The following is a 23,496-nucleotide window of genomic DNA, read 5'->3' as shown; positions in this document are numbered from 1 at the left end:
TAAATAAATTTCACTTTTGTTCTTAGATAAGGTTATATTCCAAAACTTTTATAATTTTCTCAAATTTAATCCTTGAGTTTAATATATTAAACTATCTCAAACTACAATGTACTTCAATGGGCTTAAATATAAAAAGCTCACATAGGGAAGAAAAAAATTTGCAAAACAATTTAAGTTTGGTCAAACAGTCGAACAAATCAAATTCACCCGTCCATTCTTCTGGACGTATGGGTCTAATGGGCTTTAAATATATAAGCTCATATAAGAATCCATCGATTCCCACTGGCATTAGTATGGCAAAAAGGGTGACGAAGAATATACTTGTGAACAATGGTGTCGTAGAAGAAACCGAACCAGAAGAAGCCGAATGAACGATGTGGCCGTTAAACAAAAAATGAATACACAGGTTTATGCTCCACTCTATAGAACAAGCGAGACGTGATGAGCTGAAGATTAACAATGGCGGGAGGCGTTGAAGACCGAAAAGACACTAAGATGTTTTCAAGTTCTAGATGAATCGGATTTGAACGATAATTAGAAACGATAACTCTGCTGCTCAGATCATGCAAGACTATTCGCTAACTAATCTATTCGACGTAGTTTATAGACGTGATCAGTAAACGACACGAAGCTAATAACCGCAGGAATAATTCCATATCATAACATCCAAATATTTCAGAACAAAAGCAAAAGAAAAGAAAAAAAACAGGAAGCTAGAGTGCAGTGTAGCTCCGCCACCTCCGATCAAGAACCCAATTACGAGGACAGAGTTCTGACGGAGACGAAACAAAGCTGTACCACAAACAAGCTACAAAACACCAAAAAAACGAAACAAAACTAAAATTGTCTTTTGATTCAACTGCGGATGATAGAGTTGTACTGAAGGTACTTTATTTGGCACCCTTCTTGACGGCAGCCTTGGTAACCTTGGCTCCGGTTGGGTCCTTCTTGTCCACGCTCTTGATAACACCGACGGCAACGGTCTGCCTCATGTCTCTGACAGCGAAACGACCCAATGGTGGGTACTCGGAGAAGGTCTCAACAACCATGGGCTTGGTTGGAGTCATCTTCACCATACCAGCATCACCATTCTTCAAAAACTTGGGCTCCTTCTCGATCTCCTTACCAGAACGCCTGTCGATCTTGGTGAGGATCTCAGAGAACTTGACTGCAATGTGGGAGGTGTGGCAATCAAGGACTGGTGCGTATCCGTTTCCGATCTGACCAGGGTGGTTCATGATGATGACCTGGGAAGTGAAGTTGGCAGCACCTTTAGCAGGGTCATCCTTGGAGTTGGATGCAACATACCCACGCTTAAGATCCTTCACAGCAACGTTCTTGACATTGAATCCGACGTTGTCACCTGGAAGTGCCTCCACAAGAGACTCGTGGTGCATCTCAACGGACTTCACCTCAGTGGTCAGCCCTGAAGGAGCGAAGGTGACGACCATACCAGGCTTGAGCAAACCGGTCTCAACACGACCCACTGGCACCGTTCCAATACCACCAATCTTGTAGACATCCTGAAGTGGGAGACGGAGGGGCTTGTCTGAGGGTCTCTTTGGCTCGTTGATCTGGTCAAGAGCCTCAAGGAGAGTCGGTCCCTTGTACCAGTCAAGGTTGGTGGACCTCTCAATCATGTTGTCACCCTCGAAACCAGAGATGGGGACGAATGGGATTTTGTCGGGGTTGTACCCAACCTTCTTCAAGTAGGAAGACACCTCCTTGATGATCTCGTCGTACCTAGCCTTGGAGTACTTGGGGGTAGTAGCGTCCATCTGGATAAAGGAAACACATAAAAAGAACATCCATTAGCATCAAACCAAAACACGATAATCACAATATGCAGAAACATGAGTAATTAGTTTACCTTGTTACAGCAGCAAATCATCTGCTTGACACCAAGGGTGAAAGCGAGAAGAGCATGCTCACGGGTCTGACCATCCTTGGAGATACCAGCTTCAAAACCACCAGTGGTGGAGTCAATGATGAGAACAGCACAATCAGCCTGGGAGGTACCAGTGATCATGTTCTTGATGAAATCACGATGACCAGGAGCGTCAATAACCGTGCAGTAGTACTTGGTGGTCTCGAACTTCCAGAGAGCAATGTCAATGGTGATACCACGCTCACGCTCAGCCTTAAGCTTGTCCAACACCCACGCGTACTTGAAAGACCTCTTGTTCATCTCAGCAGCCTCCTTCTCGAACCTCTCAATCACACGCTTGTCAATACCTCCAAGCTTGTAGATCAAATGACCAGTGGTGGTTGACTTCCCAGAGTCGACGTGGCCAATGACAACAATGTTGATGTGAAACTTCTCTTTACCCATAGCTACTCGTCAATTAAAATCTGCAGAGATTATAGAAACGATCAATACAATAAACATATAACAATATAAAATTCATCTTCATCAAAACGTTGATTGTTAAAAAAAAAAGCTGCTATCGGAGTCGAACCGATTTCTACCACAAAAGAGTGTTTGTGGTGCTCTATCCACTGAGCTAAGCGAGCTATAATTCATAAGAATCAGGAGATTCAAGATTAGTAACAACTAATCCGAGAGTTTCTCAGGCTTTTAACACAAGTCTAAGTAAAAACTGGAATCAGTATGCTACTAAACCATCTCCTGATTCTCAATACGAATCTCAAAAGAAGTTTCATCGGATAGATCTAACCAACAATCAATCGTCCAATAACCAGATCTGAACTAGCGATAATCTAAAGAGTAAAACGTAATCCAATCGTTGAATAGGCTCATAACAACAGATACAAAGAATCATCAAGCTCATTGAAATCGAAGACTGAAAATAATTAACAGCAATCTAAAACGATCAAGTAGCAACAGGAATCGAATCGAAATTACGTGTAAAGAAACATTCAGCACAGATCGGATCGTAGATGCGTAGAAGCAGCTTTACCTCAGTGATATCGTGAGTGAGAAGAGGATACAATGTAGCACGGCTAGGATGTAAGTAGAGGAGGAGGGGATACGTGTCTGTATTTATATAGTGGTGAGTCGGAAGGGAGATAGGGCTTTTAACATACTAATAGTTATAGCGAAATTACAATCATGCCCCGGCCGTCGTCAATGCTTTTCATTTTCTTTTGTGGTGGGCCTTTGAGGTCGGTCATACATATCTTTGGGCTCACGTTAGGTTGAATTGACAAAGAAGAAGAATGTTAAGTTCACATTATGTTATTATCAAACAATTTGGTTAATTCTATTCATTCGCAATGGATTAATTTATATTTTGAAGTGAAAGTTTCAGTCCTAACATGGTATAAAATATAGTTGTCCGGAAAAAAAAACATTTAAATAGGCCTAAAACAGAGAATGGTCAGAGGAGAAAGCAAAAGACATGGCTACTCATTTGACTTTCTCTTTATTAATTTTTTGGTTCTGGTGGTTGACTCACTGGTTCTCTGGGTATTGCTTTGCAGGAGGTAAGGAGATTCAGACGCATCTAAGATCCGATTGATCTGTTTTGATGAATCTTTGGTGTTAAAGCTGAAATTCACTCATAACCAACATTTAAGCTGTTTTATACGTAGATGAAGTTTCAAAATACCAAGGTGGACTTGCTAATGTCTTATTAATTCAAAAAACAATATGATAATTTATTATTTAAGTTTTCAAAATTTTTAAATTAAATCAAACATCAAATGACTTATATATGACAAAGTTTTTATCAATATATATATGCTTGTTATTTTGTTGAAATTTAAGAAACACTCACATATTAGAAATATTTAAGAAAAAATCATTGTGTAAATGTTTTTGCTTGATTATAATCTAATTAGAAATTTTTTATATCTTAATTTTAAAATTTTATAATATAAAATATTATTTATAGATAATAACACAGTATATAAAAATTATCTTATGTTTTGAAAATATGTTTTTATTTTTGAGAAAATTTATTATGTTAATTTATAAGCAATTATCTAATATATTATATAAATCTAATATTGTTGATATAAATTTTATTTTAATTATTTTATAAATTATATATATATATATATATATATATTTCATTAAGAGTAATTATTGATATGTGCATCCATTTATTCTTGTTTATTTTTCAACGAAGTGAAACATTTGTCTATCATGTCCAAATTTCTGTTAGTTGGATTTAACATTCACTATAAAACACATGGATATCATCTTGTCATTATAACTAAAACTACTTTCCAGATATATTTTATTTGTTGTATGCCCTTTACCTAATAAGTTCGCATGCAGTATTTGCTAAGAAAACATAATCTAAGGGACGACTTCATCAATGGTACAAAGGATCCAACTGAATAAAAGAGCATGGATTGGTAAAAGCCTTTAAATTAAAACAAGGAAGAATTAAGAACAAGTAATAATTAAATAGAAGAAAATCATAATTAATCGAAGAATTCAAGCTACAAGATCCATCATTCATCGCTCATCAGATTTTGTCTTGATGGTCGATTCCAAGGGTTTTGAACGTAAAATAACACAGATCTTCTCGAAGAGCAGAAAAGAGACCATGGCATAGCCACTTTTGATTAAAAACCTCAACACAACAAAGCCCGGGCTGGTTTGGTTCTGATCGCAATTCTCGTTAGGTGTTGATGCGCCACAAAGAAAGCAGAACAAGAAAACAAGAATTTTGTGATCTGATGCGGCAACTCTGAATTCATTACGTTGCCAATCCCGAATATGTTTCTTGTAAGGGAAGGACGAAACTAGAAACACGATGAGGGTCGCAATGAATATTAACACGGTCATACAATCAATAGTATCTTCCAGCTCCTTCAAGAGTTTAACCAAAGGCTCGATCATCGTTCAAGAGAGCCTTTCCCTTCGTAGAATACTAATGGCCCTTTTATATGACTTCACTGAATAGTTATTACCATATTCCTGTAAGTTATGTTTATGGAAATGTAATATTTATTTTTTTTGGTGAACAAAACTTCAGCATTTCTTTTCATGCAAATGTAATATTGCCAAATCTATTATGCCGGAAAAGATCTTATTCACTGCAGAAGATAGGACAGAACTACTTGGTATTAATTACGACGTGTGAATTGAATTTTATACAGCTAAGTATGTTTCAGTTAACGTATTTATTGATTTACTTAATGTTTAATAAGTAAAGACGCGTTAATAGATATATTTTCTTTCCTCGCTTATAGAACCAAAATCGATTGCGTATTTTTCTTTAAAGTTAAGAAATGTCTAGATGATAAAGCACTTACCATATTTTTCCGGAAGTTCTTAATCGCTGAGAAATTGATTTATTAGAATGTCTAACCAGCAAAATCAAAACGTACCAACGTCCAAATCACAAGACCCCCAACAAAAGAAAAGGCTACGCAAATCCGAGAGTACATAAAACAATCAAATGACAAACGTTCAAATGCAATGCGAATCCTCCGAGTCTTGGAGACACCATATCCACACATGTCGCATCTCAAGCATCAGCAAACCTGCAACAAACAGAAGATTCAAACTCGAATCATAAATACAATACAATTTAGATTCACTTCTAATTAATTCAGAGAATCATAATATATGTAATTACCCGAGCTCAGAAAGCTTCAAGTGGGCCTCAGCGTAATCATTGAAAAAGGCTTCTTCATCCTGTTTAAATTGTGACAAAGCAAACGTTAGCTTTCTATACCACAACTCAAGAAAAGACGCAAAGTTTTAGAAAGAAAGGATGCATACAGCAGCGTATTTCTCAACCAAAGAACGGAATGTGGGATCGTCCAATAGTGACTTGTCAGAGACGAGCTGAATAAGACCTTCCTTCTCACCGCTCAAGAGCTCCCTGGTCACATTATATATTATCAGTTGATAACATATCAACATTGAATCACAACCTGAGAGAGTTGGGACACTTACTTGAAATAAGAGTTGTCGAAAATAAGAGGGTTTGAAGTCCAAGGACCTTCAAAGCCAGACCTATCCTTGTGGCATCTCCCCTGTGTTATCATAATTAATAATCATTCATCAATTTGTAGATTGGAACCCAACAACAAAAGACAGAGTCTTTAAGCAGTTGGGAGTGATTATACGGACCAGAGTGTGGGCACCAGATAAAGCGACAATGTCATTGTCAGTCAAACCCATCTGCTTTGCAAAGACTTCTCTCAAGTGGTTACAACCCTTTGTAGCATCAGGAAGACGACCCTCTGGAGGTGGCTGAGGCTTGTCCTGGAAGCAAGATACGAACGTTAGTAAATACGCAATCCCCAAACATTTCATCCAGTTTTGATGACTAACCTCTCTTCCAGGGTGGAACTGGATTTCAGGTCCACCAGTGACTTCAACAGCAACAACACCAGCAAGCTAAAGGACATGGTGAGTTAGATTCCAAATCATAGAGTTAAGTTAATAAACACTACTAATCGTGGCCGAATCAGAAATTTTTTGTACTGGATCATAGTTATTTTTTTCAAAAACATAATTTATAAATCATTAAAAACTACAAATTATAACTTTATCTTTTAATGTTTTGTATTTACTTTAGTGGGATTATACACTACAAGAGAAGTATGCTAACTCCGACAAAACTTTCCGAGAATCTTTGTCATCGGCAAAATCACGATAAGTTTCTGATAATTTACCGATAATTTTAATAAGTTGTTGGCATTTTATCGGAAAGTTCCGATATACGAATTTTATCGGAATTTCATCAAAAAGTATTTTCTCGGAAAAGTGTATTCACCGACAAACGTATTGTTTTCTCGGTAACACGTCGCAAAGTAAATGAAACTTCCTCGGAACCAGTTATTATTTTATTTTTTCATTAACTTCTCTCAATTTTCATTAATCAGTTATTAAAACTATTTCTAGCCATTAATGGTCATCGTTTATCTTTACCTTTCTTCTCTTCTTCCTTAACATTTTCCTTTACTTCTCATCTCCATCAATCTTCTTCCTTAATTTCTCTTTTCTCTTCAGTTATTGTTAATCTTCTCTGATTTTCTCTCTCGTTTCTTTTTCCTTTTGTCTCACATTGGCTCTTTATTTAGATCTCTCTTTCAGATCTGCTTTTTCTTTTCGGCAAAACACAACTTTTTTACACGACCATCTTTGCTGACAATCCTCCACTTCCATTAACATCACCGCTTATCCTCCACCATCAACGCCGTCGCAGTTTCTCTCACAACCACCGCCGTTGCAGATTCTTTCAGGACCACCACCGTTGCAACTACAGTTGCAGTTTCTTCAAGACCTACGCTGTTGCCGTTTCTGTCAGGGCCACCGCCGTCCCAGATCCTTTCACAAGGTCGCCGTTTCTTCCATCACCACCTCATCCATAGATCTCTCTCCACATTGTAGAAATTAGTTTTATTATAATTTTTGTGTTTAATTTTCATTTTTCAGTTGTAATTCTTTAATAATTTCAAGATTTAATTTATATTATTTCTATTTTATTAATGTTTTTTGTTATTTTGCATTTATTTTTTTTAATAAAGTTTTTAAATGTCATCGGAACGGTCTCGCTAACTACCGAGAATGTGTTTTGTCGTTATTTTCCGAGAACGTGTTTTCTCGGTATTTTCCGACAATGTACCGACCTATGTTATTTCCGACCGTCAAACTCCGAGGGATTGGCATTTCTCGGAAAACCCTCGGTAATGACGTATTCCGACAAAGTTCCAATAAATTACAGCGTCGGCACTAAGGTCTGTTTCTTGTAGTGATATTTTTTGTGGGATCAAATTTTATATTTAATGGGGTCAATAATTTTCTTCTTAAACAAAAACAAATGTTGTCAAAAAAAAAACAAATATATTTAAAAAGTAGTGGGGTCAGCTGCCCCTGACTACCAATTAAAGAGGTTTTCTTTCTTTAAAAAAACTTGTACCTGATGGAAATCAGCAAAAGAGATGGTAGGGAACTGCACCCTGATGGGCTCCAACAACCCAAGAGCAATCTGGATACCACTGTTGGCCTCATGAGCTTGCTCATCGGTGAACCTCATTGTTCCAAAGGGACCACCAGTCTTTGTGGCAGAGTCAAATGTTCCAGCAGAGTGCCATCTATACAGTTAAAAGCCAACCCACAGACTCAGCACGTCATATATAAAAAACTTCAGAAACCACGCGCACGCACGATGATATATATGGTTAAGTTTTACTTACGCGAGGCGGACCATGATAGGTGCACAATGCTTCTCAGCGATCAAGCCTCTGAGCTTCCTCCTGCACTTCTCAATAGCCTTCTTGTAGTCCTCGCTCACATTTGGGTAGTTCTTCGTCATCTCTGCTAAAAATCTGAAACACTGCACATATACATGAGCTAAAGTAGTAAATTTACGCACAGATCACAGGCTACATTCATCAAAACCACCGCCTCGGGCCCAACCTCATGTCCTCCCATATAATTATAATTAAAAGTTTTATTTTTATATATTCCTATATTTTACACAATTTTCAACTGTTTTTATTGATAGTAGATTGAAAAGGGCCCCAAAATAGTTAAATTTTTTTTTTTTGTTTTCACCATAAAATTTATAAAATAGTTATTTATAAAGTTTCATAATTTATTTTATATTTTGAATAAACGTAGATCTAGAAGTACTAAAAAAAAGTTGCCCTAGGTTTAAAGTTACACTTGTAAATAGCAAACTAGATCAACAAACACCTCGAGAGTGAGCTAATATAACCTAATGTCCATCTCAAAACTTAAGATACTTAGCCAAGAAACACAGTGAGATCGATCCACAAAACGCAAATGAGAAGGAACAAACGATGGCTAACGTCAAAAACAGAACGATCTACAACGTTAAAGCACATCATTCAACTCAGATCCGATCCATTAAAAGAGAAAAAAATACAGCGAATCGAAAGAAAAAGAGAGAGTTTCTGTTATACCTTTCTCGAGAGAGGATAAAAATCTGAGAAAGTGAGAGTAGCTGGTACGAAGTGAACACGAGTTTTTTTCTTTTATTGGAGTCCAAATATATAGAGGGGGGCTGTTACGAGAAGGGAAGAGGAAGAGAGCATTCTATTAAACACCGTCAGATAATGGAAAACGTGTGGTTAATATTTGCGCAAACGTAATCGACGGTGACGATTCATCGCATATAATTGTTAAAAGAAAAAATATAATTAGCGTATAGTTTCTATTGGACGAAACATGCTTCGTGTGGGGTGGGCCACCTCAAAAAAGGCGAGATTTGGATTTTTGTTGCCGAGGAGTATGGGATATTATGAACACGTTTCCATAGTGGTAGTTTCGTAATTTTCATTCGTTCCAGGTGTGAACGCGTCTCACGCATGAGTAGTTACTGACCCTTCTTCCCTGATTGGTTGGTTATAAATTGTCCGTATTTGGTTCACTCTGGGTTAGAAAAATTGGAACTGAACTAAATTTTTGTTTCTTTTTTCCTGCAGCTTTGGTCTAGATAAATTTCCTTTTAATCGAGGATTTGGTTGTATAATTGTTAAGTGAGCATGGTTAGGTAACACAAGTAGAAGAACCATGATTTAGAAGGTTCAAATAGTTTTCATGTTGAAAAGAGATAGAAAATGTAAGAATTGGATTGAGAATGCAGATTTGGTAGATGCTTTTCTGAGTTGTAACGAGTATAGACGTAAGTTAATAGACACTTCTATTTTCAGATTGGCTCTGTTTGCTTTGGTCCTTGGACAACCGTAAAGTTGACTAAGGATGGGGCTAAAGAGATCTTGGAAGGCATGTGGTCACGGTGGCTGAAGTTGAATGGATTGAATATATGGTCTTAAAACACGGTGGCCGAGTTCTTACAACAAAGATGAAAGATGGAGAAAATTGATATATAATGGTAGATATGCTGTATTGCTATGTATAACGTTCGGTATATTATATGTTACTCCGATGTGAATAACATAAAGATAATATATCCGTAAATAATTCCACACCGACCAATCTAATACAAGATCAAGCTAAATCGACCATAATCAGCCTAATCGATCTACTTTCACCAAATTCCTAAAAATATCCCAAATCAACGAAAAATTTATGTGAATGCCTGTCTTATGCGTGAACTATTTTTTTATAACTTACAGATTTGGTAGTCGTCTGATCATCTAATGGTGTTGTTACTTTTCACTGGATTCTCTATCACTAATTGCACTACTTTAATCCGAGTAAAGGATGAAACCTAATAAAATGAAAGAAACTAAAAGGTGAAAGGGATCTATATTATGAATTTTTCTGCATTTCTACAACTTTAACTGCGTATATAGTTTAGCAAATTGTCTTTATCATGCAACTAGCTCGAATTTTTCTTTAAAATATACACTATGCCCACCCATCTGTGCCGGAAAATAATATTCTAGCCGTGTAAACTAATTGGTGATTTGGTATTATAATATACAAATTGAAATTGGACCAAGTAAGTCACCATCATTTTATTGAGTAATATCTTGAACTCTACCTCGTGTTTTGAGGATTCTTTGTAATTTTTTCGAGTAAAAGGATCCTTTGTACTTGAACTAAGTTAACGAATGAAAAATGAAGTAGGGTCTGAACAAGAAAAAGGAATAAACGTGAAAACATCCCCCTAATGAAACCGTAATGGGACAAAAAAATACAAACACGTCTTAGTTTACAAATGCTGGTTCCGAATAATTAGTAAGCATTCTCCGTAGAACCCATACATCTGTATAGATTATACGTTTTCCTTTCTAGATTAAATAATTTGAGCTGTCAAGATAAATTATAATTTAAACTTATCTTCTCAAATGTTGCAAGCAAATGTAGGAAGCAACTAGATCAAAGTTAAAAACACTAATATAAACTTATCTTTCACTCCGACATTGATTAAAATCTGAGATATTATTACAATCCAGTTTTTAATCAAAAGGGAACTGACTAGAGTTTTATATGCTGGACCAATACAGTTACGAAGGGAGACAGAATAACTAAATCGTTACGTTTTAAGTATATATGGATTGACAAAACGTATTTGCGTTGTTGTCGTATCAACCTACCAATGGGGTTTTGTGTACGTATGTATAAGTAATTAGTTCAAGACTTAAAATCATCAAATTATTTCCATACGTTTGTTTTAAGTATTGTTTTATTTTTCGGAAGTTCTTAATCCTGTAATGTTGTCAAAATTTGGTTTTATTCTTTTTCCACGATAAAAGGTTATACAAAAATTTGAAAGTTAGGTAAAGCACGGAAGACTATGTGGTAAGTGGTAATAATATATTTGGGGTTTTTATCAAAAAAAAAAATATATATATATTTGGGACATCGAAGATAAAAATATGAATTATCAACGGTAAGCAACATTCTTGATTATTTAAATACAACTAACGTATATAAAGCCAGTCTACAAGAAAATAATAATAATAACAGTATAAGACCAAGGAAATCGATGATGGCTTCCGTAACGAATAGTATTAGTTCGTATGGAGGATCACAATATGACAATAATACATGCTTTACTTCTTTTTAGGGTACGCGACATGCTGTAGGCATGGCCGCATGGGATCTGTCGATTTTGGTTCAGATGATTCAGATTTTTGGATTTTCGGTATTATGTTCATAAGTCTCATTCAGGTTTCACTAATTATCGATCGTGTTCAATTAATTTTTTGGGATTCAGGATGGATCCAACTGTAACCAATGTTTGAAATCGTCCAAAATATATTTTTTCTAAAATCTAATAAATAATTTTTGGTTTGGAGTAAAAACACTCACGCCTCTTTTACATTCACTTGATATAGGTAAAAAGGTAAAAACGTGTAGGTCGATTCGGTTGAGATTATACCCAAACCTCAAAATACTAAGTTCATAAATTTCATTCGGATATTTTTAGATAGCAGCTCAGATTCATCTGGTATTTTCGATTTGGATTTAGATAGGTATTTTGGTTTGAAATAAAAACACTCATGCTTCCTTCACATTCACTGTAAGGTAAAAAGGTGAAAACGTGTAGAATAAACAACGTACAAAATGTCTTTTTTTTTTAAGTTACAAAATGTTTGCCAGCAAAAGAATGTCTCTTTGAAGTCGTAAAGGTCTAGAACATTACCGTATTTGTGATACTGTATTTGTTACCAAGGGAGTGGTTGACCTAACTAAGCCTTGTTGTAGACTTGTAGGTAAAAGAAATGAAATGCGATTAATCAGTCATCTGCCATGTAACATTGATATCGTTTGCACGTGACGCTATTCGCTTTCATTATGGCTTTTAATGGGTTCCTCGTAACATAGCTAAGCCAGCTCACCAGACGAAACGCGCCGCAGTTAACCACCGTTGGAACTTGGAACCATGCAGAAAACAAAAGCATACATATGGCATGTGTGAATTCAATTTTCTTAAAATAATCATTCAAATCCATATGGTGAGAGACAACCAAAAAAAAGAAGAAGAAGAAAGGTTCGACAACAGATAGCGCGTGGAGTTAAAAACGTGAGACCCACCTCATGACATCCTTTCATTCTATATAAAAAAATGAAATCAAACGGTGAGTAATTGGCCGTCGTCGTCGTTCATATATATCAAAATATTAATCCAAAGAAGTGAGACATTAATCAATCAAACCCAAATCCAAATCTCCATCATTCACCCGCCACGTCAGATCGACGGTGCCGGTTTCGAACCGCCGGTAGATGATACTATTAAACAAAAGAGCTGACTATTCTACGTGGCACTAGTTAATTCGCTTCACTACCAGCCATAAGTCATCCTCTGCTGACGTGTCTAATCCTGATTAGTCGCTATCGTATGTACTATGCACCTCGCCGTAGAGAAAAACTTTACCTTTCCTCTTAAAAATCTTCTCACGAAGCTTTCCTCTGTTTTTGTCATCTCACTAAGCTCTCCTTTTTTCTTCTCATTTCTCATTTTTTTTTCTCTTAAATCTTCTTCCGTGTTGGATTTGCCGTCTAAAGTTTCTGACTTTCCGACGAGGAAGTAAGAAAGAAGATCAAAGTAATAACAAGCGAATTGCTCTCATCTCGATGGGTTGTTTCGGAAGCAGTAAGAAATCGAGCAAACGATCGGAGAGGAACCACCACAAGGACGCTTCGAAAATCAGGAAGACCCTCGCTGGTACAAGCGATCAGACTCAACTCTGTTCAGGTACATACAAGAGTGTGATTCCGTATATAAACTGATTCCGCGTTTAGGTTTTTTGTGTTCTCTTAGAGGAGACACGTGTCCAAAGTTTTGATTTTTATGTTGCTGTGGTCTGTTGATTTTGATTTGGTTTAAGTTAATACTCTTTCCATTGTGTGTTTTGTAGATTCCACAAAAGTCAGCCCATACCGAGATGTAAACAACGAAGGTGGTGTTGTTGTTGGTAAGGAGGAGGATCAGTTAGCTCTCGACGTGAAGGGTTTGAATTTAGACGACCAGCCCGCAGGGAAGAAAGCACAGACCTTTACATTCGAGGAGCTTAAGGTTGCAACAGGGAACTTTAGGTCGGATTGTTTTCTCGGTGAAGGTGGTTTTGGTAAAGTTTTCAAGGGAAGTTTAGAGAAACTTGATCAGGTAAAAGTCTTAATCTTTTTTTTTGAAACAAGTTGTGTGTGATTGTTGTTGAACATTCTTTGTGGATAGGTTGTTGCAATCAAGCAACTTGACCGTAACGGGGCTCAAGGAATCAGGGAGTTTGCGGTTGAGGTGTTGACGCTGAGTCTTGCTGACCATCCCAATCTCGTGAAGCTTATTGGGTTTTGCGCTGAGGGTGATCAGAGACTGTTGGTATACGAGTACATGCCGCTAGGTTCTCTTGAAGATCATCTACATGGTATATGTTCCAAAAACTCAACTCTGTTGCTGCTCCCTTGTGTTGTTGTGTTCATTCATTCAAACGGTCCTTACTGTTTTGCAGATCTTTCTTTTGGTAAAAAGCCACTTGATTGGAACACTCGGATGAAGATAGCAGCTGGTGCAGCAAGAGGGCTAGAGTATCTGCACGATAGAATGAAACCCCCTGTGATCTACCGTGATCTCAAATGCTCAAACATTTTGCTCGGTGAAGACTATCAACCAAAGCTGTCAGACTTTGGGTTGGCTAAAGTTGGACCAAGCGGGGATAACACCCATGTCTCCACGAGGGTTATGGGAACGTACGGGTACTGTGCTCCCGACTATGCTATGACGGGTCAGCTCACGTTTAAATCCGATATCTACAGTTTTGGGGTTGTCCTTCTTGAGCTTATCACCGGAAGGAAAGCGATTGACAGTACAAAAGATCGTAAAGATCAAAACTTGGTCGGATGGGTATGTTCCTCTCTCTCTCTCTCAATGATCGTTGCAGAGACAACAACACTCATTTTGTTTTTTTTTTCTCTTGCAGGCACGACCGTTGTTCAAAGACAGGAAGAACTTCCCGAAAATGGTTGATCCATTGCTTCAGGGACAGTACCCTGTTAGAGGACTGTACCAAGCGCTTGCAATTGCAGCGATGTGCGTTCAAGAGCAGCCGAACATGAGGCCTGTTGTATCCGACGTGGTCTTGGCCCTCAACTTTTTAGCCGCTTCTAAATACGATCCGAATAGTCCTAGCAGCAGCAGCAGGAGGAGGAACACTTCTTTTCACAGAGATGGTGATGATGAAGAGAAAAGACCAGACTTACTCAAGGAAACAGAATCTGAAGTGTCTTCATAGGGAAGAAGAGAGTGGTGGAAAAAAATCAAATATAGGTTTTTTTTTTGGCTTCACCAGGAAAATGGGTGGATATATATTATAAAAAACCAAATCAGTGACATTTTTAACATCTATTCGTGGATGTACATCTTGACTCAGCCTCTGTTGTATGTAGCATGCTTCTTTTTCTGTAACAGACCATTTTGTTTTTGGGACATATATACATATATTGAAGAATAAACAAACATCTTTGTGTATATATATGTATATTCAGATTAGACTATGATGATGGTCCTGATTCTTTTCACAGAGATATAGATGACAAGAAAGATCAGACCTCCTCAAGGAAACAGAATCTGGAGGATCTCATAGGAAGAAAGTGGTAAAAAGTCAAAAAAAAAAAGGGGTGGGTATATATAAACCAATACAGTCACATTTTAACTTCTCTTGTGGATGTAGAACAACAACAAACCATTTTGTTGTTCTTTTTTTTTTTTTTTTTTTTTTTTTGCACAAAAAAAAAAAAAAGAACAACAACAAACCATTTTGTTTCGAGACAAATTAAACAAAAAAACCCAAACATTTTATTTTTTGTAACTTAACCCAAACATTTTTGTGTGTATAAATATATACAATGTTCTGATTAAACCATGATGATGGTGTTGATGATTATCAATGATGCCGGCTCAGTTATAAAGGTCCAATTTTCCAATTTTTTTTTATTAAATTTGTTTTTGGAAGAAGAACATTTTTCAGAACAAAAGTAAATATACAAATATTCTTATTTTATATGATTCATATCTAAATTAATAGCATTCTTCACAATAGGATATTAAAAAAATTTATGCTAAAATAGTGTGTTTTTAATTATTAAACCTTCTCCTATAAACCATGAGCCGCTCTGATGATGATGCAACTTTACTTTGGCATCACGTGATGCAAGTTTTCCCGCGCCAAAGCCGTTAAGAAGAAACCGTTATATAACGAACCTTATCGGAGAAAGGCTTCACAAATCTCTTTCTCTCTGCTTTCGCGTTCCTCTGTTTCCTCTCGATAGTGCTGACGATTCTTGGAAGAAAAAGCTTCGAGAAAAGACAACAATGGCAACGGAAAGATCCTTCTCGCAGCTCCCGATCTCCTCTTCTCACGGTGGCAGGAGGATGATGAACACCAGGAGAGGAGTTTTCCCGGTGTCGGAGTACTGGATCCACGCGATTCCCGTGATCATCTTCCTCTGTTTCTTCACACTCTGGTTCTTCTCCCACTCAGGTTTAGTTCCTCTTTTCCCACGGATTCCATCAATCTTTCTCGAGAACAGTAGGTCAAGAACGTTTATCTGATTGATGGTGATTTTGACAGTGAGCTTGGACGAGAACAGTGGAGAGATAATTTCAGTGCGTCTCCTCGAGAAGAAATCCATGGCGGCCGTGAGAAACGAGTCTCACGTGAGTTTGGCGGTTCTTGCTTCCTCCGCGGTGTCACCAGTCGTCTCTGCCAACGTTACTCTCACTGCTCATCGCAACGAAACGCAACCTCGCAATGCAACCGACACGAGTGAGCTTCGTAAACGGGAAGAGATAAAGGCGAAAGGGAAGAAGAAGGAGAAGAAGAAAGGTAGAAAAGAGAAGATGGAGAAAGATATCAACAAGTCCAAATCGGTGAAGAAGGGAAAGAAGTCACTCGCCGGTTAACACTTCCACTTGCGTCTTTTGCTGTTCTTGCTACTTTGATTCTTGAGTTTGTTGTGATGATGATGATGATCTTCTAGAAGTCTGTTTTAGGGTTGCTAATACTGTTGTTGTAGCTTAAGCTGTTTCCACGGCGGTTACTACTCTGTTTTTTACTCCCTCTTAAGTCAGTTTTTTTCTGTTACATCACTTGTTAAAATGAACATAACGAAATAGAAAAGATCTTCAGAATATTACTTGCAATTGCTAAAACGTATGTTCTCACATTCTCCACTCTCATTAAACTAAATCTAAATACAATAAAATTTTGGATATATTTTTTTTTGGGAACAAAACTGGTGCGATGTAGGATCGAAATAGTATATGAGCTGAGCTCTAACAGGCCTGGGAATCCATCCATATCAATGCCTCGTAAGGTCAGGGTAGTGAAATGGCACAAAGGAAGTAAAAATCAATCAAAACTTCAACATTTCCTGAATGTACAGGCCCAATACAAACATTATGTTATATTATGGGCCCGGCCCAATAAGGTGAGGGTAAACGTTGTTCTCTCTCTCTACTTGCAAAAACTGAGAGCTCCACGTCATCGATCCGTGTATTAGTTTAACGAAGTAAGAGCCGTCAGATCAAAATATCAACGGATGTAATGAAAAGCACGCGGATCGTCTCTGATTTATATATACAAATATTCACCGGGCATTTATCATCGTCAAATCTCATTTTGCTGTAATCTCCGTCTCCGATCAATTCAACAGGTATCGTCTTCTTCTTCATGTAGAATATGCTGTCGATTCGATTGTTAAATTAGGCTATATTTTTTTGGTTCGTTTTCAATTGAGCCAGGTCACTGACAAATATCTTCTATTTTTGTACCTTTCAGATCTAACAGAAAGGATGTCGGGAAGAGGAAAGGGAGGAAAGGGACTGGGGAAGGGAGGAGCTAAGAGGCACAGGAAAGTGCTGAGGGATAACATCCAAGGCATCACCAAGCCTGCGATCCGTCGTCTCGCTCGCAGAGGTGGCGTCAAGCGTATCAGCGGCCTCATCTACGAGGAGACCAGAGGAGTCCTCAAGATCTTCCTCGAGAACGTCATCCGCGACGCCGTCACCTACACCGAGCACGCGCGCAGGAAGACTGTTACTGCTATGGATGTGGTCTATGCTCTCAAGAGGCAAGGACGCACTCTCTACGGGTTCGGCGGTTAATTCAACGATGGTTGGGGGTTTAGGGTTGTTAAATTGTAGCTAAATCTTGTGCTGTTAAGTTCTCAATTGAAAGTGTGATGTCTTTGTTACTTTTGTCGTTTAATATGAATCCAAACTCAAGTTTAATTTTCATACTCGGTCACCTGCCATATGTTACTGTGATTCATGTTATTGATAACACATTTGACTTCCAAGCGTTGCAAAGAATACTATCTCTGATCTGTGTTTATTTCGTTACTGCTCTAGGAGTCAAGGTATTGGGTGATGTATAAGTATACAATCTCGTAACCTCCAAGTAAAAGTATCAAGGTGTCTATGATCTGAGTGCCTTACCGAAAATCAAATTTCACCCATCAAGGCTCAATCTTATTCCAAAGAATAGCCAAATTGTGTTCTACTAGTAAAAACACACAACTCAGATTTAATGATGAGGTTGTTGAATTTTGAAACATTCATCTTTTGCATTTCGGGCCGTGTTGGAACACACATGTCCATGATGAGCCCATTCCGTTGATTTTCAGTAAGCTTTTCTGAAGTGTAGCTAAGGGAATTACAGTTTGGGCTCTGATTATTTGCTTTAGTGAAGCAATAATATTGCGACGAAGATGGGCCGGTAAGCCTTGCCACGTCGACTAAATGGGACTAGAGAGCTCTGCTATGCCGTTTCTACACGTGGGGTGATATTGTTGGTTAAAGAAAAATAAGAAGGGGCTTTTCAAATTGGAAAGAAATATAGTGTTTGACCAAAAAAAATATCTCGTCAGCAAGAGATTATCTTCCTTATTTGCTAAGTTGAATTTGAATGACAAAATACAACTGTTAGATAAAATAAATCTCTATATATAGAAGTGTATATTTATATATTGGCTATATATGGAAGCATAATCTATCATATCTTACAAATGGCTTTTACAAAGAGGAGAAGTCTCAACTTGAGTAAAAACATTCAATGTACTGTGAATAGAAGATTAATATTTTCCCAAATTTTGCTAAAGAATGTATGTTGACTAAGTGGACTCTAAAATAACATTACCATATAGGGACAAAAAAATTCAGTTTAAATTGCTCGCATGGCTTCCGGTCTCGGATGGTCCGAAAGGGAGGTTTTGTCTTGTCTGATTTATTCTCTACCTTCTGAGATAAGGTTATTTCGTTCTTCCTCTATAGAACATGTTATATTCGTTATTACAAATCTTAGTGCTCTCTAGGGGTTTTGTTCATTTTCGATATTCTGAATGGTTGATCTTTCTGTAGAATCGTTAATATGATTGTTCAGTTCATGAAAAGGTTTTGATCGGGGTCGATATGTATCGCTTTAGATGCATTCAGTTTCTAGTGTTTATGGTGGTTCTTTGTTTTGAGTATGATTGAATTGTATGGCTTTTGATCACTCAGTTCTACTGTTTTATGGTTCATGTCGTTAAGCATGTTCAATCCATGAATGACGTTTTCATTAGGGTTTGAAATGTATGGCTCGGATGCATTTGTATTCTACTCTATATAGTTCTATGTTTTTTTTAACTGTGGGATCAAAAATTAAGGTTGAAATATATGGCTTTAGATGCATTAATGTCTACATGTTAATATGGTTCATGTCATTAAGAATGTTAAATCCTTAGATGTATGGCTTAAGCTGCATTCAATTTCTACCGTTTATATGCTTCATGCCATTCACAATGTTAAATCCATGTAAGGGTTTTGATTAGGGTTGAAAAATGTATGGCTTCTTTGATTCATCTGCTTACGTTCTTTTGTTAATGCCTCATTATCTTTAATCCTTCGTTTCAGGTCAATAACCATTTGCAATCTCTCAGCCCTGATCAAATTATAATATTTGCAAAATGTCAAGTTTCTCTAGTGTACGTATACTGCCTCTTATCATTCATCATATCCCTTCTATAAGTTTCAGTATTGTCAATGTAGCTTTCTACAGTTTACACTCTTTGTCATTCGTCTAACTAATGTTTTAACTCGCAATGATATTCTCAGTCGACGTCATCACTCAGCGGTTCTACTTCGAGTGCACCAGACGGTTCAGGGAGAACGTTTACTCCTACTTTCACTGGTCAGTTTGGGTCAGTGTCTCCGCTTTACAACCCTGATGGTGAGTAGATTTTTTCTCCAGCGTTCTCTCTTTCAAAGCTCTCATGATTCTGAACGTATGCATTTTGGTTTGTTTTCAATTTGTATAGGATCTATTAAGGGCATTTATGATCTTCAAGGAAACTTCTATGTTCATGGTGGATCGAGAAACTCAGGTCTAAATGGATGTTCTTGTCTGCTAGATTCTATAATAGCTTTAGTGATTCTACTCTTTCCACCATTGGTTAATTGTTTTTTTACTGTGACAGTTTTGGGAGCTTCTCCAACTTTGGTAAATGCCACCAGCTCTCGAGCACCACCACCGAGCTCTATGGGGAATATGGCTGGCGGAGTCTCAGTGAGCAGGTCTTTGAACTCCGGCAGAGGTGTCCTGAGTCAAGGGATCCTTCAACAACAAGGTACTTCATAGATCTTTTATCCTTTTCTGTTTTTTTTTGTTTATGTCTATAGTTAATCATATGTGTATATGTATGCTCACAGGACCTCCACAGGTTTATACTATGCCTGGACGTTCCTATCCTACTGCTGGAGGACATCCCCAAGCTCATGTTCAAGGTATGAGTAGCCAAAGCTCTGTGAGCTCTATGAATGATATGAACTCCAACTACACTTCTCCATCGCAATTGGGTAAGTAATAAATATATAAACCCTTTGGTTCTCTATAATCAAATATTAACTTCTACTCTTTTTTGGCATAATATTTTAGAGCTTATTTTTGTGATCATATCCCTACTGAATTATTGTTAATCATCTTCATGATCCAATATGCATGGTGCTACCCTCTTGAATCCTCATAATGTTCCTAGTACCACAATGTACCTGTTTTTAATTTTCTGACATGTTCAAGGTGGCTGCATCCATTTTATTTGTTGTTCTTATAAAGAGTTAACCGATTAAGAAGATTAATTTGTTGTATACAGGTAGTAATGCTGACTATCATCAAATGAATTTACATCATAAAGAAGTAATGATGCAATCTCAGCAGTCATCTGTGAGTTTTTTAGCTTGTCAATAAAGGTTATTTGGTTTGCTTTCCTTACACTGAAGGTTTATCCTCTATAATTAATGTGGCTACTTGTAGATGGGAAGGCATGGTGGGGTTTACTTTGGTGGTGCGCCTTTGCCACACTATCCTCCACAACTACAACATGTTCAAGCTGTGAGCAGTAGTGGTATCTCCTCTCAGGTGTGATATATATTCTAATTTTTTTTTTGAAAGCAGGCTGGAATCATTTGAAGTTCTTACTTATAATTGAACCAACGTTCTTGTTCTTTTTATTGGTTTCAGACTGGTGCATTAAGATCTGTGAATGCTGCAACGGGTTATGACCAGCCCCTCCAGCACCATCAGAACACGTCCCAGTATTGCGGGCAGATGCTACCAGCTATTGGCCAGCCCATCAGAGACGTGGGATCACAACCAACGCACGCAGCGGCGACACAGTCAGCTCCTGACCCTTTTAGCATGCTAGGTTTGCTTAGTGTGCTAAACAAGACCAATCCTGACGTGACTACTTTGGCACTTGGGATGGACTTGCAAACACTGGGGTTAGATATGACCTCGAAAGAAGATCTTTTCAAGACTTTCGCCTCGCCTTGGGCTAATGAACCCCTTAAAGATGTTCCTGATGAGTTCACTCTACCGCAGTGTTACAACGCAGAACAACATCCACCTCCACATGTAAGTCACTCTCTCATAAGTAACATCATTCACGTATCATTAGCTAACATATATATATATATACATTCATTTTTTTTTGTGTGGATGCAGCAATGGATGTTTAGAAAGCTTACGCTGGACACATTGTTTTACATATTCTATAGGTAACATATCTTTTTGGAACTGTGTTAATTTTTGATGCCCTCACTTGTCATAAGAACCATAACGATATTTTTTTGTTTCTTCTCATGCAGCATGCCGAAAGATGAGGCGCAGCTATACGCAGCAGATGAACTGTAATGCCCTTTTCTTCTCCATGATATTGCAATACATTGAAGGATTAAGCTGCATAACTTTTTTTCTTTCTTCTTTTGCAGTTACAACAGGAACTGGTTCTACCACAAAGAACACAAGTGTTGGTACTTTCGAATTGGGGAACCTATCGTGAAAACAGATGCGTATGAAAAAGGATCATATATGTGTTTTGATCCAGAGGAATTTGAGTCCGTTCAAAAGGTGATTGATAACATTACATCCAAGTTCTTCTGCTCATTGGTTGTGTTTTTTTCTTTTTCTTTTTATTTTGGCATCTAATGAACACCTTAAAACCATCTTGTTGCAGGATAATGTAGTTATTTACTATGAGATGGTGGAAAAGAGGACGTTTATACATCAATACCGAATGTAGATGATCTGTTATTAAGTATCTATGATGTAATGTTCCATCTGTTAGGAGTGTTCATAGATCAGGAATCAGTTTCCAGTATGTACTTTTCCAAACTTTGCTTTTTGTTGGTGATCATATGTAGCTGAAACTTCTTTAAGCTATATATTATTCAATGAACGCATATCTATTTCCCATTATCTTATTTTGGTTAATTTATCATCTAGTAACTTTTTTTCGTTTGGCGATTATTTGCTGCTGAATCTTCTTCAAGGTAGATTAAATGAATGCATGTCTCTTCCCCGTTAGCTTTTTTGGTTCATTTATGTCACTCTTTTTTGGTGATCATATGTAGCTGAAACTTCTTCAAGCAGCTATAATGAATGCATATATCTCTTCCCATTAGCTTTTTTGTTCATTTTATCACCTACTAACGTTATATATTAAATCTGTGTTTCATTGACGTTATTCTCTTATTTTCTGGTGTAATCATTATTTGATTTCTCTGGTTCAAAGAATCTCAGGCAACTCTCAACGCCAATTGTTTCTCTTTGTTCAACAGTTTATGGTACTTCAAGCTATTGCAGTGTATATAAATGCAAGGGTGGACTGAGTATCGTTAAAGTCAGATTACGCATACATTTTCTTATACTTGTTTTGGAGAACGTTACTGTTGATAGAGGATCTTCTAATGTTTCTTGCATTGGCGGCTGTAATCTTGTGCTGTATAATCCAGTAACACATGGACCCTAATGTCGTAGTCACTATGTTTGCCCCCAATAGAAGTCACCCAAATGGCTAATCATTTTTCTTCTTCAGCAACAACAACAAACAAGAGAGCAAAAAAGGTAACAGGGATAAGAACACAGGCAAGCCACGTGATATTGTTTATCACAGCCATCATCTATTTCTTGGTCTTTCTCTCTGTTACCACCACTGATGTCTGAACCACCAGGTCCACCCACAACTGCTAAGGAGATGAAGAGTGCGATCAGTTCAAAGACGATGAATCGTTGATGCAATATTAGTTGAAGCTATGTTCACACATGAATTGCAATCAAGAACATATATATTTCTATGTTAGGATTCAGATTTTTGAATGTGACATTTGGAAGATGGTTCTTCAAAGCAAGAAAGCGCATAATTGTTGGCTCATTTTTAGTGTGATAGTTATGTTTATATTTGCAACATTTTACTCTTTATTACACAGTAAATAATATGGAGAAAACCCTTATAAAAGAGTACAGTTGGAATTGTATCATTTGATTAAACAAGAAAAATAAACAAAAAGCAAAGAAGAATAAGAAAAATGTGAAAGGAGCAACAAGTCAAGGGAGGTGGTGAAAGCTTTTCTTTGTTCATACGGTTTACGGGATAACCTCGGTTTTGGTAAAAGAAAATAGTGTAGTTAATGAAAAAACTAAAAGTAGTGTGATTTTGATATAAAAATAATAATGTAAAATATATGCTAATATAATTAAAACTAATTTTTTATTTAGTGATACTGTAATAATATTTTTATTTATTTTTATAAGTTTAAATATTAAATTTTATTTCAAATAAAAATAAAAATTTAATATTTGAATAGAAAT

The 23,496-nt window shown here is 37.1% G+C and overlaps 6 protein-coding genes and 1 non-coding gene across 9 annotated transcripts; 4 read left to right on the top strand and 3 right to left on the bottom strand.

Annotated features, from left to right (window-relative positions):
* Nucleotides 1-635: 635 nt before the first annotated feature.
* On the bottom strand, nt 636-3,054 carry LOC108822259 (elongation factor 1-alpha 1). Its single transcript, XM_018595292.2, has 3 exons — nt 2,922-3,054; nt 1,871-2,352; nt 636-1,778 (listed from the first exon to the last, which is right to left on the bottom strand). Exons 2-3 carry the CDS (start codon nt 2,330-2,332, stop codon nt 891-893), a joined length of 1,350 nt encoding a protein of 449 aa, XP_018450794.1. The 5' UTR covers nt 2,333-2,352; nt 2,922-3,054; the 3' UTR covers nt 636-890.
* A 2,201-nt stretch (nt 3,055-5,255) lies between these two features.
* On the bottom strand, nt 5,256-8,965 carry LOC130494473 (L-ascorbate peroxidase 1, cytosolic-like). Of its 3 annotated transcripts, none has more exons than XM_018593830.2 (9): nt 8,863-8,965; nt 8,131-8,270; nt 7,854-8,028; nt 6,263-6,328; nt 6,059-6,193; nt 5,882-5,961; nt 5,705-5,807; nt 5,559-5,617; nt 5,256-5,463 (listed from the first exon to the last, which is right to left on the bottom strand). In XM_018593830.2, the coding sequence occupies exons 2-9, from the start codon at nt 8,247-8,249 to the stop codon at nt 5,448-5,450; spliced, it is 753 nt and encodes a 250-aa protein (XP_018449332.1). In that variant the 5' UTR covers nt 8,250-8,270; nt 8,863-8,965; the 3' UTR covers nt 5,256-5,447. The 3 variants fall into 3 exon arrangements, with proteins under 3 accessions (XP_018449332.1, XP_056849138.1, XP_056849137.1); XM_056993158.1 differs by having other exon boundaries at nt 8,131-8,262; nt 8,863-8,932; XM_056993157.1 differs by lacking the exon at nt 8,863-8,965 and adding an exon at nt 8,633-8,714.
* A 3,822-nt stretch (nt 8,966-12,787) lies between these two features.
* LOC108822261 (probable serine/threonine-protein kinase PBL5) lies at nt 12,788-14,840 on the top strand. Its single transcript, XM_018595294.2, has 5 exons — nt 12,788-13,070; nt 13,234-13,481; nt 13,551-13,740; nt 13,825-14,216; nt 14,293-14,840. The coding sequence occupies exons 1-5, from the start codon at nt 12,950-12,952 to the stop codon at nt 14,602-14,604; spliced, it is 1,263 nt and encodes a 420-aa protein (XP_018450796.1). The 5' UTR covers nt 12,788-12,949; the 3' UTR covers nt 14,605-14,840.
* A 585-nt stretch (nt 14,841-15,425) lies between these two features.
* LOC108822264 (uncharacterized) lies at nt 15,426-16,444 on the top strand. The gene is made up of 2 exons (XM_018595296.2): nt 15,426-15,852; nt 15,943-16,444. The coding sequence occupies exons 1-2, from the start codon at nt 15,684-15,686 to the stop codon at nt 16,272-16,274; spliced, it is 501 nt and encodes a 166-aa protein (XP_018450798.1). The 5' UTR covers nt 15,426-15,683; the 3' UTR covers nt 16,275-16,444.
* A 474-nt stretch (nt 16,445-16,918) lies between these two features.
* LOC108822265 (histone H4) lies at nt 16,919-17,609 on the top strand. The gene is made up of 2 exons (XM_018595297.2): nt 16,919-17,026; nt 17,152-17,609. The coding sequence occupies exon 2, from the start codon at nt 17,166-17,168 to the stop codon at nt 17,475-17,477; it is 312 nt and encodes a 103-aa protein (XP_018450799.1). The 5' UTR covers nt 16,919-17,026; nt 17,152-17,165; the 3' UTR covers nt 17,478-17,609.
* Nucleotides 17,610-19,315: 1,706 nt separating this feature from the next.
* On the top strand, nt 19,316-21,928 carry LOC108819651 (probable NOT transcription complex subunit VIP2; the record flags this gene model as incomplete). Its single annotated transcript, XM_056992318.1, has 12 exons — nt 19,316-19,336; nt 19,467-19,581; nt 19,670-19,735; nt 19,829-19,982; nt 20,017-20,207; nt 20,501-20,571; nt 20,662-20,766; nt 20,869-21,261; nt 21,352-21,404; nt 21,495-21,536; nt 21,618-21,756; nt 21,863-21,928. Coding segments are annotated over 12 exons (1,416 nt in total), but the record flags the coding sequence as incomplete, so codon positions are not given.
* Nucleotides 19,501-19,578, bottom strand: LOC130499304 (small nucleolar RNA snoR35). The gene has a single exon (XR_008938183.1). It is a non-coding gene; the product is annotated as a small nucleolar RNA snoR35 (small nucleolar RNA).
* Nucleotides 21,929-23,496: the final 1,568 nt, after the last annotated feature.

This window comes from Raphanus sativus, chromosome 8 (assembly GCF_000801105.2).
Source record: "Raphanus sativus cultivar WK10039 chromosome 8, ASM80110v3, whole genome shotgun sequence".
NCBI classification, from domain to species: Eukaryota; Viridiplantae; Streptophyta; class Magnoliopsida; order Brassicales; family Brassicaceae; genus Raphanus; species Raphanus sativus.
Note: the sequence above shows the minus strand (reverse complement) of the source record. Positions and strands in the feature narration are given on the sequence as shown.